This window comes from Psammomys obesus, unplaced genomic scaffold (genome assembly GCF_907164565.1).
Source record: "Psammomys obesus unplaced genomic scaffold, mPsaObe1.curated_primary_1811, whole genome shotgun sequence".
In the NCBI taxonomy this organism is placed as follows: Eukaryota; Metazoa; Chordata; class Mammalia; order Rodentia; family Muridae; genus Psammomys; species Psammomys obesus.
In genome coordinates, this window is record NW_026593286.1 from 42,881,417 (window position 1) to 42,894,410 (window position 12,994).

Consider the following 12,994-nt stretch of genomic DNA (forward strand, 5'->3'; position numbering starts at 1 on the left):
TTTGATCTACTTGGACTTTAGTTTTGTTCAGGATTATGAGTATGGATCTATTTGCATTTTTCTACATGTAGACATTCAATTAGACCAGCACCATTTGTTGAATATGGTTTCTTTTTCCCCATTGTGTTGTTTTGGCTTTTTCAAAAATCAAAAATCAAGTATACGTAGGTGTATGGCTCTATTTCTGGGTCTTACGATTCCATTAATCCACCATTCTGTTTCTATGCCAGTACCATGAAGTTTTTATTACTGTTGCTCTATAGTAAAGCTTGAGATCAGGGATGGAAATACCTCCAGAAGATCTGTTATTGTACAGGATTGTTTTAGCAATTCTGGGTTTTTTGGTTTCCCCTAGGAAGTGAGAATTATTCTTTCAAGGTCTGTAAAGAATTGTGTTGGTCTTTTGATGGGAATTGAGTTGAATCTGTAGAATGCTTTTGGTAGATGGCCATTTTCACTATGTTAATCCTACCAATCCATGAGCATGGGAGATCTTTCCATCTTCTGCTATCTTCTTCAATTTCTTTCTTCAGAGACTTGAAGTTTTTCTCAAACAGGTCTTTCACATGCTTGGTTAGAGTCACACCAAAGTACTATATGTTTTTTTTGGCTATTGCAAAGGGTGTTGTTCCCTTAATTTCTTTCTTGGACCTTTTGTCTTTGGTATACAGGAGGGCTACCTTTTTTTTTTTTTAATTAATTGTGTATCCAGCCACTTTGCTGAATGTGTTATCACCTGAAGGAGTTCTCATGTAGAATTTTTGGGGTCACTCAAGTATACTTCAAATAGTGATACTTTGACTTCTTCCTTTCCAGTGTGTATTCTCTTGATCTACTTTAGCTGTCTTATTGCTCTAGCTAGGACTTAAAGTGTGAAGAGATACAGAGAGAGTGGGCATCCTTGCCTTGTCCCTGATTTCAGTGGGATTGATTTAAGTTTCTCTTTATTTAATTTGTTGTTGACTATAGGCTTGTTGTATATTGTCTTTAGCATGTTTAGGTATGTGCCTTTTATCCCTGATCTCTCTAAAACTTTAAACATGAATGGATGTTGCATTTTTGTCAAATGCTTCTTTGGTATCTAAGGAGATGATCATGTGTTTTGTTTTGTTTTTTCCCTTCTGTTTGTTTATGTGGTGGATAACATTGATGGATTTCCGTATATTGAATCATCCCCTGAATGCCTGGGATGAAACCTTCTCGATCATGGTGGATGATATCTTTTACATGTTCTTGGATTCGGTTTGCGAGTATTTTATTGAGTATTTTTGTGTCAATGTTCATAAGATAGATAGGTCTGAAATTCTTCATCTGATTTTTAATTGTGTAGCTTATTCATTCATTCTATAAATAGTGAATGAATGCTATGTTGTGTGAAGTAGAAGGATTTTTGTAAGTGCTCACAGGAGAAGTTTCTTTGAAAAGGTGGGTGAAAGCATTGAGGTTCTGAGTCATCAAAGCTTTTCTATGGTCAGTTGTCAACCTAATGATTATTTATTGATTGCTCACCAACCAAGCATAGGCTGAGTGCTAGGAATTTGATGATTAATAAATGCAGTTGAAATTTGACAGTGGTTTGATAGCACCAATCTGTGCTATAAGGGTATGTAACCGTCTGATGGCAATGGTAATGGGAATTCAATGCAAAACCAAATCCATGCAGCAAAAGGAATGCTCGCATGTTTTAGTGACTGAGTCCTTATTATTTTTTAAAAAGTATATGGAAAAACCTTAAATATTGTTTCAAAATAGTTATATAGTTAGGTTTGGTTTGTGGTTTTGTTTCTATTCTTTTGATTTAATGTGCTTGCATGGAAGATACATATAGAATTAGCAAAAACAGAAAATTTGAGTCAGGACACAATGGCACCCTCACATTTCCTAACTTTTCTGTTGGATATTTTTACTGCCTTATTTACTTTTTAAGCAGTCATCACTTCTGCAAAGCTTGTCTCGAACACTTACTATTTAAAATCAGGATCATTTTATGCTATTCATCCCATTGCCAATGTTCAGACAACAATAAAAATAATGGAGACCCTTCTCTTGCTGCTCCCGAGGGCATCTTCTCTTCCGCCTCAGATGAAACTCAATGGACATGAAAATGCCCCCTTCGGAGTTTCTTCCTGATGCCTGTACCTAGTCAGTTTACACACTGCACATATTGGTCCACGAATAGTTTTAGTTCCTTTTTACCTATTCCTTGACAGAAGACAGTGAAGTATCACCAGAAGAGCAGTTAGCTCTTTAATACACACCTTCGTGTGTTGTGCTTCTGCTTCTATCGGTGTGCTTGCCTTTGTAGTTTTGATCTCCCTGGCAACATTTCTATAGATACAGTCATGTTCTTATTAGTATGTTGGTGTGAATGATGTGCCAGTTGTCTTGTGGTGGTGGTGGTGGGGCATATTAGGTCATTTCTACTTAACCACAACATGCCTATGTACCTTCCCCTCAGGGTGCGAGAGGCTTCCCTGGTGCTCCTGGTCTCCCAGGCCTGAAAGGTCACCGAGTAAGTTGTCTTATTCTCTGTTTTGTTGAGTGTTGCCTGGGAAAAATTCAATATAGACCTTTGCAATTCTCCGTACCAACTGCCTTTCATTGCCTGTCATTGCAACGTTCCTCTGCATTACTAAAATCATAATGCTACCCTAAATCTCTTTGAATTTCATATAATTATGTATAGAAATACTCTGTTACATGAAATAATATCATTGTGCGTGAGAAGTGTCTCTGACTTACAAGCTTAGATAATAAATATGCACTTAGGAAAAGAGATAATCATTATATACAGCAATGAGTGACTTGATTAAAGTGGAGTAAAGTAGGTTAAAAAAGACCCAACTTGGAAGGCAATAGAAGTTTTTTTTAAAGACTTAATATAATCAACACTAGTAAACATAGTGCTCATAAACATAATCTATCATCAGCCCTCTATTATATATGTGTCCGTGTTAGAATGTCAGTGCCATCTGTCTGTCTTCCATCAAATTACGTTTCTAAAAACAAGGCCAGCATTCAATTATTGAGTAGTTGAAATTCTCACAGAATGTATGTTGCTGTACTAGATATCAAATAACATTTTTTTTGTGTGTCTTTTGGGGATTTGTTCTAGGATAACCCCCACCTAAGCATGCATTTTTAAAATATCTATATAAACTCTAATCTGTCTAGGATCAGTGTAATTTTTTTTTGTAGTATAGATTAAATTTCCAGGAAGGCACATATTTTTGAAGATCAATGCTTTAAGTTGAGAATATTATTTGTGAAATTTTAGAAATATTGTGAGCAATGGTTTTACTTAATACTTATTTCCATGAGGGGCTTTATATAAATGTATTTTTAGGTCTTTCTTCTTTTATGCCTTTTTTTTAAACTGATGAAAGCTAGAAATATTCATAAATTTATATTATTCTTCTTAGGGACAGAAAGGACTTGAAGGTCCCAAAGGTGAAGTTGGAGCAACTGGTGCTAAGGTATTTGTTCAACTTGATGTATGATACTAAAGAGGTGGTAATATAGACAAGAGGAAGTCTCACGTAAATGACCATCTAGCCATTTTTTCTTCCCCCAAAGAGTTGTTTCTATAGGTAGAGAAAATAGCACAGTTCTATCAAGGAACATGCATGAAAAAAAGGTTTTAAAATTTTTATTTCTAAGTTTCTATTTTATTTCTAAATAATCTAGTTACTTTTAACATTTTTTCTCTTTACTTTTAACATTTTAAAATTTTTATTTGGGATATGTTAGACAAATAAGTACCCACTGCTCAGAGATGTCAATTTATCAACCTCTTTAAATCTCCAGCTTTAGACTTTATTTCTTTGGTGATTAAATTTTCATTTAAATTTTAAGAAAAGATAGAATTTTTTTTCCTTTGAAAGCACATTTTTCAAATGTCCTTTCTGAAGCTGTGACTTCAAAATCATACCTACCATACATACATACATACATACATACATACATACATACATACATACATACATACAGCGTTTTGGTAATTATAGTTAGATCTCTCACACTGTGACGTTTTTTCTTCTGTGCTTTAGGGTGAAGCTGGCCCCACTGGTCCAATGGGCGCCATGGGCCCTCTGGTAAGCATCACATTCTTTTTTTATTTTTCAGATTATAATAATAAACTGTTTGAGTAAAACGGCATTTATTATCTGGGAAGACACCCTGAACAGTAGCTGATAGAAACGCAATCAAATAGCATTTGCTACCTTAATGGGAAGTTTGTCCTTCCAGGATTTCACTGCTTCTCTTGACTTTTAAATAATCTTACTTTTAGCACAGTAACAAAAATTTACTCTTACCTACTTAGCTTTTAAAATCCAGGTTAAGTGTAATCTATTGTGTCAGGGTTTGCATCTCCATAGATTTTCACATTGAATTTACTCCTTTCAATGTTCCTTTTTATATCAATTATACTATTTCATAGTTTTCTTTATTTTATTTATATTATGTCAAAATTGGATGGGACAGTAAAATAAAATCAGCCTAGAACTTATATTAGATGCCTGAGGAGACATTTTTCTATCTTACTTGTAGGGACCAAGAGGAATGCCAGGAGAGAGGGGAAGACTTGGGCCACAAGGTGCTCCTGTAAGTACACTGGAACCATCTACTTACTGAGAACTATGTTCAACTTCTTTTCAGTTATGTTTTACTGAATATGCATATAACTCTATGATGGGATTATTTTTTATTTTGAAATAAACTTCAAGTTTGAAATACTAGCTAGTATGCCCTGACATTCTGAAAGCTGTGATGAGAATTCATAGAACATTCCTTCCTCAGGTCAGTCACCATTTTCCTTTTGGTCTGTTCTCTATTAAGCCTTTCTAAATGCCCAAGATACCCTTTGCATGCTTAGCTCATTCCTTTACTCTGCTGTTACAACCACCACAAGCAAGGATGGTCTCTCCACCATCTATTGCTAACTGGTCAGTGGGGAATCCAGCTTAAACTGTGTAATTCAGAGTCTGCTTTCTTGTAGCACATTTGACACCAGTGGACTTTAGGCCATGGGACAGTTTTCCCAGACAAAAACTTGAAAGCTGTAACTTGTATATGGGAAATTGAAGAAGGACAGTTAGAAAGTATAGCCATGAAAGAATGAACAAAGGAAGCAGACTTCAAAAGAAAAAGCTAGATGGTGTTCCCAATACAAGAGACCCCAGAGAGTTCTCAGCCTCTGTAGACACGACCAAGGATAGAGCAGCAATGGGAAAGGCTGATGACATTTCCAGGGAGAGGTTCAATTGCAGTCTTCACCAGGTCCTACTCCGGCTGGACTCTTCTGAGAGATTCTGTCCTAATAGAGACCTGCATGAATCCCACAGAATCTATTTGAACTTAATTATTGTTTTGCCTCTTCTGTTATTATTTTTGTTGTTCTTTATTTGCGAAAGCCCTGTCCTCAGAGTTAATCTGGTCAGTAAAAGGCCAAGATGCTCAAACTGTTATTGTATCCAAGTTTACATGACACAGGGTGAAACAGTTAAGTAAGGAAAATTTAGATCTGTTTTCTAAGTATTGACTTTTAAGTGTTTTCTGTTTGCTTGTTTTTAATGATACGAGGATAAGTGTGTTTACTGGTACCTTCTCTGCTTTGTTGCCATCAGGTCAGTCTCACTTGTTCTTAGTCAGCCTTAATATTTTCTTCAAAAATTTCAGTGAAACTTGTGTGAGAGATAAAAGAATTCTTTAAAAAAAAAAAAACCACTGTGGAAGACACAATTGTTTTTATCTTTTAAATTCTCTCTCTCTTTTTTTAATTAGGGACAACGAGGTGCCCACGGTATGCCTGGAAAACCTGGACCAATGGTGAGTTGTATTCTTTTCATAGTAACTAATTAATAATTCCATTTTTTATTTGTAATCCATTAATCATTATTTATTTTCATCTATTTATTTATTTGTTTACTTATTCATTATTTTATTTATTTTGTGTAGACATTTACAGAACACCCACTGTGTTCTAGACACTTGGAATAAAAACACAAAAGCACAGTTCTTATTTTTCAGAGCTGGATATATTAATTAATATAGATGTATAATACTATCGTTAATGTTGTTACATAGAGTGAATTTGAAATATAGGAACACAGAGAGGATGTGCTTAAGCCTATGAAAGGTAAAGGTTGTAAATAAAGAAGTAAAATGGAATAATTATCAAATAAAATCCTTGAGTTACTGATATATAAAAAGGCATGAGTGGCCAAGCCTAGTGGTGCACGCCTGAATCTTAGCACTAAGGGAGGCAGAGGCAGGCAGATCTCTGTGAGTTCAAGGCCAGCCCAGTCTCCAAAGTCAGTCCAGGACAGCCAAGACTAAACAGAGAAACCCTGTTTTAAAAAACAAAAACAAAACAAAAGGCATGAGTGTAATTCCATCTATGGAATCAGCAAATGAAAAAAAAGAAGGAAATACTAAGGGTAAAAGCGAATCATCAGGCAGGCACTTGGTCACACACTTCCATCTGCTATGTTGTGCAATGCCTCATCTCTTTCCTGTCACGGTACTGAGACACCATTCTGCAGCACGAAGCGCAGGCATGACTGGAAAGAGCATCAGCTGTTGATGGTTGATGTTGTGGATGGACGAAAATGGTCAGGACAGAGTATGAATAGCAGCAGATCATTCCATAAAGAAACTGTAACGTTGTAAACATAAAATGTTGTATTTGAAGGGACGTCCATCACATATTTTGGAGCTAAGAAAGTCGAATTACTCGTTGGTTTTCTGGCTTAAGGAGTTGGGTACACCACGGCATTTAACTGAAATTGGTGCATGTCTGTGTTCTGTTTACAAGCATTTATTGAGAATTTTTGAATCTATGTTCATCAAGACAAATCCATAGTTCTTCAGTTTCATCAACTTATGACATGTCACTCTCTTTTTGTCTTCCTTGCAGTTCTTCATGTATATATGACCCATTCCTTTTCTCTCCATAGGTATTTTAAGATCCTTTGGGTATCTCAACAGCTCATGTAAAAACGGAATTGCAGTGGATATAAATCTTTACATTTATTGTGCCAAAGATTTAAATTATACCTCTATAACAAAAGAAAACCAATTCTTTCTAATAGTTGAGTTACATAATTTTTTTCTGAGCTGTCAAGCAATTAATTCATGTATAGCTTTTAAAATCAAACTGCATAATTTTTACTGCTTCATTAGTTCTATAGTATCGGTACCTTGGTTTCCAAAAGGGTGCTATGTTTCATTTACAGTTAAGATGGTTATTCAATTAATATAGCCAATATAATAGTATTACGGCTAAATAGCCTATGGAAATTATATTATTCTTGTTGAAAGAGTGAAAGTGAATTCAAGCATCTCCACAAGATAAATTTATTACTTATAAAAGTGAAATAAAGGGGCCTGAGATGGCTCAGCGGTTAAGAGCACTGTCTGCTCCTCCAGAGGTCGTGAGTTCAATTCCCAGCCACCACATGGTGGCTCACAACCATCTATACTGAGATCTGATGCCCTCTTGTGGCATGTAGGTGTACATGCAGGTTTTTTTCCTCAAAAAAAAAAAAAAAAAGAAAAGAAAAATGCTGTTATTGTATATTAATTAAAAATATGTGATTACTTTACTATGGTTTTTTTCTTTAGGGTCCCCTTGGGATACCTGGCTCTTCTGGTTTTCCAGGAAATCCTGGAATGAAGGTAAGTTAGTAACCATACTTGATGAATGAAGGGCATTTCAGTAATTGAAGAATGTGGGAGTTATTCTTAAGAAGAGAAAGAGCCTAGAGCAATATGTTCATGGTCCTTAAGCAAGAGAACTTAGAAAGAAAAGAATGAAAGCTGTAATATGATGTGCCAGTACAGAAAAGTTACTTAAGGCCATATAATTGGACTCTATAGACAGACTCTTGGAATGGCTGTAAGGAAAAGCATCTTTGAACTGAGTGGACACTCTGTTCTTGGATAGAGTGTGGAAAATAATCAATAGCAGACTGTTTTAAACAATATGAAGTTAAAATAAATTAGAACTTGCCAAAAAAAAAAAAAGGCTGCTCTGTCATAACATGCTGGCCACTACTCTGCCCCTCCCTGCCCAAGCCCTGACAAAGACAGGACACTTGGCTTTTCTTGTGGGAGTGGATTAAAGCATTCTGTGCAGATTACATTGTGTCACCAACTTCTTCTTTCAGCTCTTTGGGAGAGAGTCAAAGATTATAGTAGGAGGACATGGCAATTATACTAGCTAAATCACAAATAACTAATTCTCATTTAGGAGGCACAGGAAATGATTTCCTCTCGCTCCAGAAGCAGGAACTTTCTTTATTTTGAAAAATATTTCCTTACAAAATTCAGCTTGCAAATACAACTACATTCACGGCCCATCAGGGGCTTCTCTGTGCCTCATTTTTCAATAGAATAATAGAATTCTGTCTTAAGATTAAGTGTGATAATCTGTATAAATACTTCACATAAATCCTTCATGATCCAGCAATACAGTGTAGGTTCATGCTTCTTCTTAGTAGCTATACTAATACTGAATTTGAATTTAGAAATTGAAAGAAGCTGCTGTTTTAAATTGGTTCTTTTTTCTTTTTCTTTTTTTTTCTTTTTTTTTTTGAATGTGAGAATCATTTAGTCAAATTGTTTTTCAGGCTGGAAGCTCTAAGCTGAAGTCTTAAGTCATGTCAGTAACTAGTCCCTGCTTTTACTGAGAACCTCTTTGTTCCTTTAGGACCTCACCCCTCTAAAGCCCGCATTTCTGTTCTTCCCCTTCCTCCTCCTTTCCCTATTCATGTTTCCATAATACTAGCCATTCTTCTTTCTCCTTTTTAAAAATCCTCTTCTTTTTCTGACCTTGGGGTTCAAGCCTATGGTCTTTCACACTTACGGAGGTATCCACAATTGTTACACCCCAACTCTGAAGTCCAAATTTTCATACTGTTGCCTCTTGACCCAATCTCCCTCCTGTCCTTATTTAAACATAGAAAACATTTAATGCTTCCATTGAGACCTCCATGCTCAAACTGAGCTCTGGTTAGGAAAATAACAAAAGGGTACTCCTCGCTGAGCCCTGGTCTGTGAAATGGCAGAAGCAGTTTCTGCTCACTCGGCCTCTGGTTGGGCATTAGTTCATCATCTTTAGTCAGTTACACCACTAGTTACTAGTGAAACTGCCCTGCTGCCCTGAACATTGGCAGTTCTCATTTCTAGCTATTGATTCCTTTTTAATGAAACCTAAACATGCAGTGAGCTGTGTATACCTCAGAACTTTTACTGTTTTTGCCTTCTCACTTTCTCATCGTAAAATTCCCGGGTCCCTGCTTTTGAGCCATTTCTCTAAGACTGTACCATAGTTTCTGGCTATATATGGATCAACTTTCACATGTAGTCATATGTATTTCAGCTTAGGGTGGAAGGAATTTCATATGTTTTTTTTACTATAGATTAACCTCCTAGAGCTTACAATTTTAGTTTTCTTAGTTCCTCTAAGATTAGATGTATGTAGATACATGATAGGCAAGATAAAATACAGGAGCCAAGCTTGAATTCAGAAAAACATAGGAAAAACTTGTGGTACAAATGTGCCTCAAAAATTGCAAAGAAGAAACATACTAAATTTTTTTTATGAAACAAAAGTTAACTGAATATGTTGCATTTGGATTTGCTATCTTGATGATCATCTTGGACTCAAGTAAAGGTTAACATGGCCCTTTGCTCCAGTATGAATACTGTTATTTTAATATGCTCTTATTCCTGGAAAAGAAAGTGCTATTTATTTGTTCATGCATTGGCTCCTTGTTTTTGTGGCCAGAAGTCATCAAGTTTATTAGCACTTCCAAAGCAGGTGTTTTCTATCTTATTGAATAAATGTTTCTTTGAAGGTCAGTAAATGAACTTTTAATAAGTAAAAACATATTTTGCATCTGAAACAATTTTTCATATTGCTTCTATGAAAAGAAAACTATTTCTTGTCTCTAAATGACAGTGTGAAATTTCACATGTAATTTTATGGTGGGTTTAACTTATTAAAGAATTATTCAGCTTACAACAAATTTTAGCTACAAAATGGTATTGGATTGTGGGTACATTTGGAAATCTCCTGCTACCTTCTATATTTCAATCAAGCTTTAATTGTGTGAGTCCTGGCTGGACTTCAAATGTCCAGGTTTGCACAGAAAAGAAACAAGCCCTTAGTAGCTTCAGGTATTTAGAAAATGAAAATGAAGAATACCAAATATGCAATCATCTTTACACCACAATACTAGTGATTTATTTAAGTTAACATATCTTTCCCATCCCTTTAGGGAGAAGCAGGCCCTACTGGGGCCCGAGGCCCAGAGGGTCCTCAGGGGCAGAGAGGTGAAACTGGGCCTCCTGGTCCAGCCGGCTCCCATGGTCTTCCCGTAAGTGCCTAACATATGGAAGAGCTAGCTCCGAAAAATGCTTTTTTGTTATACTATCAAATGTGTCGTAGGTAGCTTAATATTTCAAAAAGTGTTTCATGTGCTTTTTAGGGAGCAGTGGGAACTGATGGTACACCTGGTGCCAAAGGCCCCACAGTAAGTAACAGCATTTGTGTCAGGTGCTTTTCATATTATTAGTAATAATAATTATTATTTACAATTTATTCACTTTGTATCCTGGTTGTAGCCCCCTCCTTCATCTTCTCCTGGCCCTACCCTTCCTCCCTCCCTTTTCCTCCCCTATCCCTCTCCCCTAGTCCACTGATAAAAGAGGTCCTCCTACCCTACCATCTGACCTTAGCCTATCTGGTCTCACCAGGACTCCCTGGATCCTCTTCCTCTGTGAGTTGGCTAGGTCATTCCACCAGGGATAAGTGATCAAGGAGCAGGCAACCAAGTCCATATCAAAGACTATCTCTTCTCCTCTTACTAGGAAACCCAAATGGAGACTGGGCTACATCTGAGCAGGGGTCTAGGTCCTCTCTATGCATGGTCTTTGGTTGATGCATCAGTCTTTGCAGGATCCCTGGGTTCTACTTTTATGGCTTTGTTGGGCTCCTTTTTGGGAGCCCTGTTTCCTCCAGGTCCTTCTATATCCCTTTTCTTCCATAAGACTCCCTGAACTCTGTCCAAAGTTTGGCTGTGATTCTCTGCATCTGTTTCGATCCCCTGCTGGGTGGAGTCTTTTAGAGGACATCTGTGGTAGGCTAGCATCCTATTCCCTCGCTTTCACTGCTTCTGGTGTCTAGCCTGTTTTCTCTTCTGAATGAGAATTAAGCGTCTTCCCTAAACAAGTTGTCAGGTGATTTTCAAAGGGATGTAATCCTCAGCTCTAAATTCTGTCAAGTTCTGTGCTCATCATGTTACCTTTGCTGTTGGTAGGGCTCTGCTGGAACCTCTGGGCCCCCTGGCTTGTCAGGGCCTCCTGGCTCTCCTGGCCCTCAGGGCAGCACTGGACCACAGGGAATCCGAGGACAACCGGTAATGTCTCTTATATTACTCTTTAAATGCTTTCAGATTTTAGCGTAATTACATAATTTCTGCTTTTGCTTTCCTCCCTTCAAACCCTCCCATATACTCCTTGCTGTCTTTCAAAATTCATGACCTCCTTTTCCATTAATTGCTATTTTATATGTATGCTGGGCATGGAGAAACATGCCTGTAGTCCTCGGACTAGGGAGGATTACAGTGCCAGTCACCTTCTCCCAAGTACCCTTACTCCACATGGACATGCACACCCCCACAGAAAGTATTGCATTTCATGTTAGTACTAATCTAATAGAGACTCAGCTGCCTATTCATCGTACCTAAAGTGGACGGTTGGCAGATCTCCCCACGTCTTTCAACCATTGATATTTTATTTTAGGGCGATCCAGGAGTTCCAGGTTTCAAAGGAGAAGCTGGCCCAAAGGGGGAACCAGTAAGCCTTTATTATTTTAATGATAAAAGTACAACCATTTAATAACAGCGGGATAAAGTAATTAACATTCTTTAAATTTTTTTTGCTCACTTCACTAGATGAGTTTCCTAACTTTAAGCTAAAGAATACCTTCCTGAAGCCTGCCCTTCTGTTTTAATAGGGGCCACATGGAATTCAGGGTCCCATCGGCCCACCTGGTGAAGAAGGCAAAAGAGGTCCTCGAGGCGATCCTGGCACAGTTGGTCCTCCAGGACCAATGGGAGAAAGGGTAAATTTGAATAACAACATTCAGTCTTCCTTTCCTCTCCCATATGTGTGTTTTGGGTGGTTGCGTGAGTAAATTTTTGAATAAAAAGAAAACACGGAGTAATTAAGAGATGGTGCAGATGCCTTACAGGGCGTAGCATGTTTCTCGTTACGTAAAAATCGTCAAGTGTCTACGTGAGCTTCACTCCTAACTGACTGATCAGTGTAGGCCAGCTCCAGCTTTAAGGGCTCGGGGTGCAACCGTGAACAAGAAACTACTGATCCTAATCCTCAGACGGGTTGTAGTGAACTGGTTTAAAATACTGGGTGTAAACAAGAAGTCAACAGGTAAATAAAACACATTTTCATAAGCACCCTATGCACTATTAAACAATTGGGGGCAGTGGAGAGTAACCATGGCTGTTTTTAACTGATAGGTGCTAGTTTCAGTGGTAGGAGACACGGGTATGTGAAATGACATCAGCTTGAGACTGTAAGGGGAGAAGCCTGCAGTAGATCATGGAGATAGAACAATGAATTCTCAGCCGAGGGGGCAAGAAAGGACATGGCGGTTTCAAAAAGTAGGAAAGTGAAAGTAGGAAAAAGTAGAGTATAAGAAAACAGTCCTGAAGGGACAATGGTAATTTCATGTTTGTACAGAATTTTAGTGAAAGCCAAGGTCTTCTACACACACACACACACACACACACACACACACAAAACAAACAAACAAACAAACAAAAAAAAAACACCAAACCACTACTGTTGGCATTTTGATCACTATAGACAATGTTTTTGCTTCATGTGTCTATATATTACCTTTTATGTGTTATTTTATAATTAATTATTGGAGGACTTCTTTAGAGAATTTGGTTCACTACTC

At 37.3% G+C, this 12,994-nt stretch overlaps 1 protein-coding gene across 1 annotated transcript in view; it reads left to right on the forward strand.

Annotated features, from left to right (window-relative positions):
- Col5a2 (collagen type V alpha 2 chain) overlaps positions 1 to 12,994 on the forward strand; it is a 139,834-nt gene that overhangs the window by 96,102 nt on the left and 30,738 nt on the right. Inside the window, exons 13-23 of the mRNA XM_055616744.1 lie at positions 2,459 to 2,512; positions 3,423 to 3,476; positions 4,050 to 4,094; positions 4,552 to 4,605; positions 5,785 to 5,829; positions 7,627 to 7,680; positions 10,287 to 10,385; positions 10,497 to 10,541; positions 11,328 to 11,426; positions 11,812 to 11,865; positions 12,026 to 12,133. Coding sequence (XP_055472719.1) covers positions 2,459 to 2,512; positions 3,423 to 3,476; positions 4,050 to 4,094; positions 4,552 to 4,605; positions 5,785 to 5,829; positions 7,627 to 7,680; positions 10,287 to 10,385; positions 10,497 to 10,541; positions 11,328 to 11,426; positions 11,812 to 11,865; positions 12,026 to 12,133 — 711 coding nt within the window. The remainder of the gene's footprint in view (positions 1 to 2,458; positions 2,513 to 3,422; positions 3,477 to 4,049; positions 4,095 to 4,551; positions 4,606 to 5,784; positions 5,830 to 7,626; positions 7,681 to 10,286; positions 10,386 to 10,496; positions 10,542 to 11,327; positions 11,427 to 11,811; positions 11,866 to 12,025; positions 12,134 to 12,994) is intronic.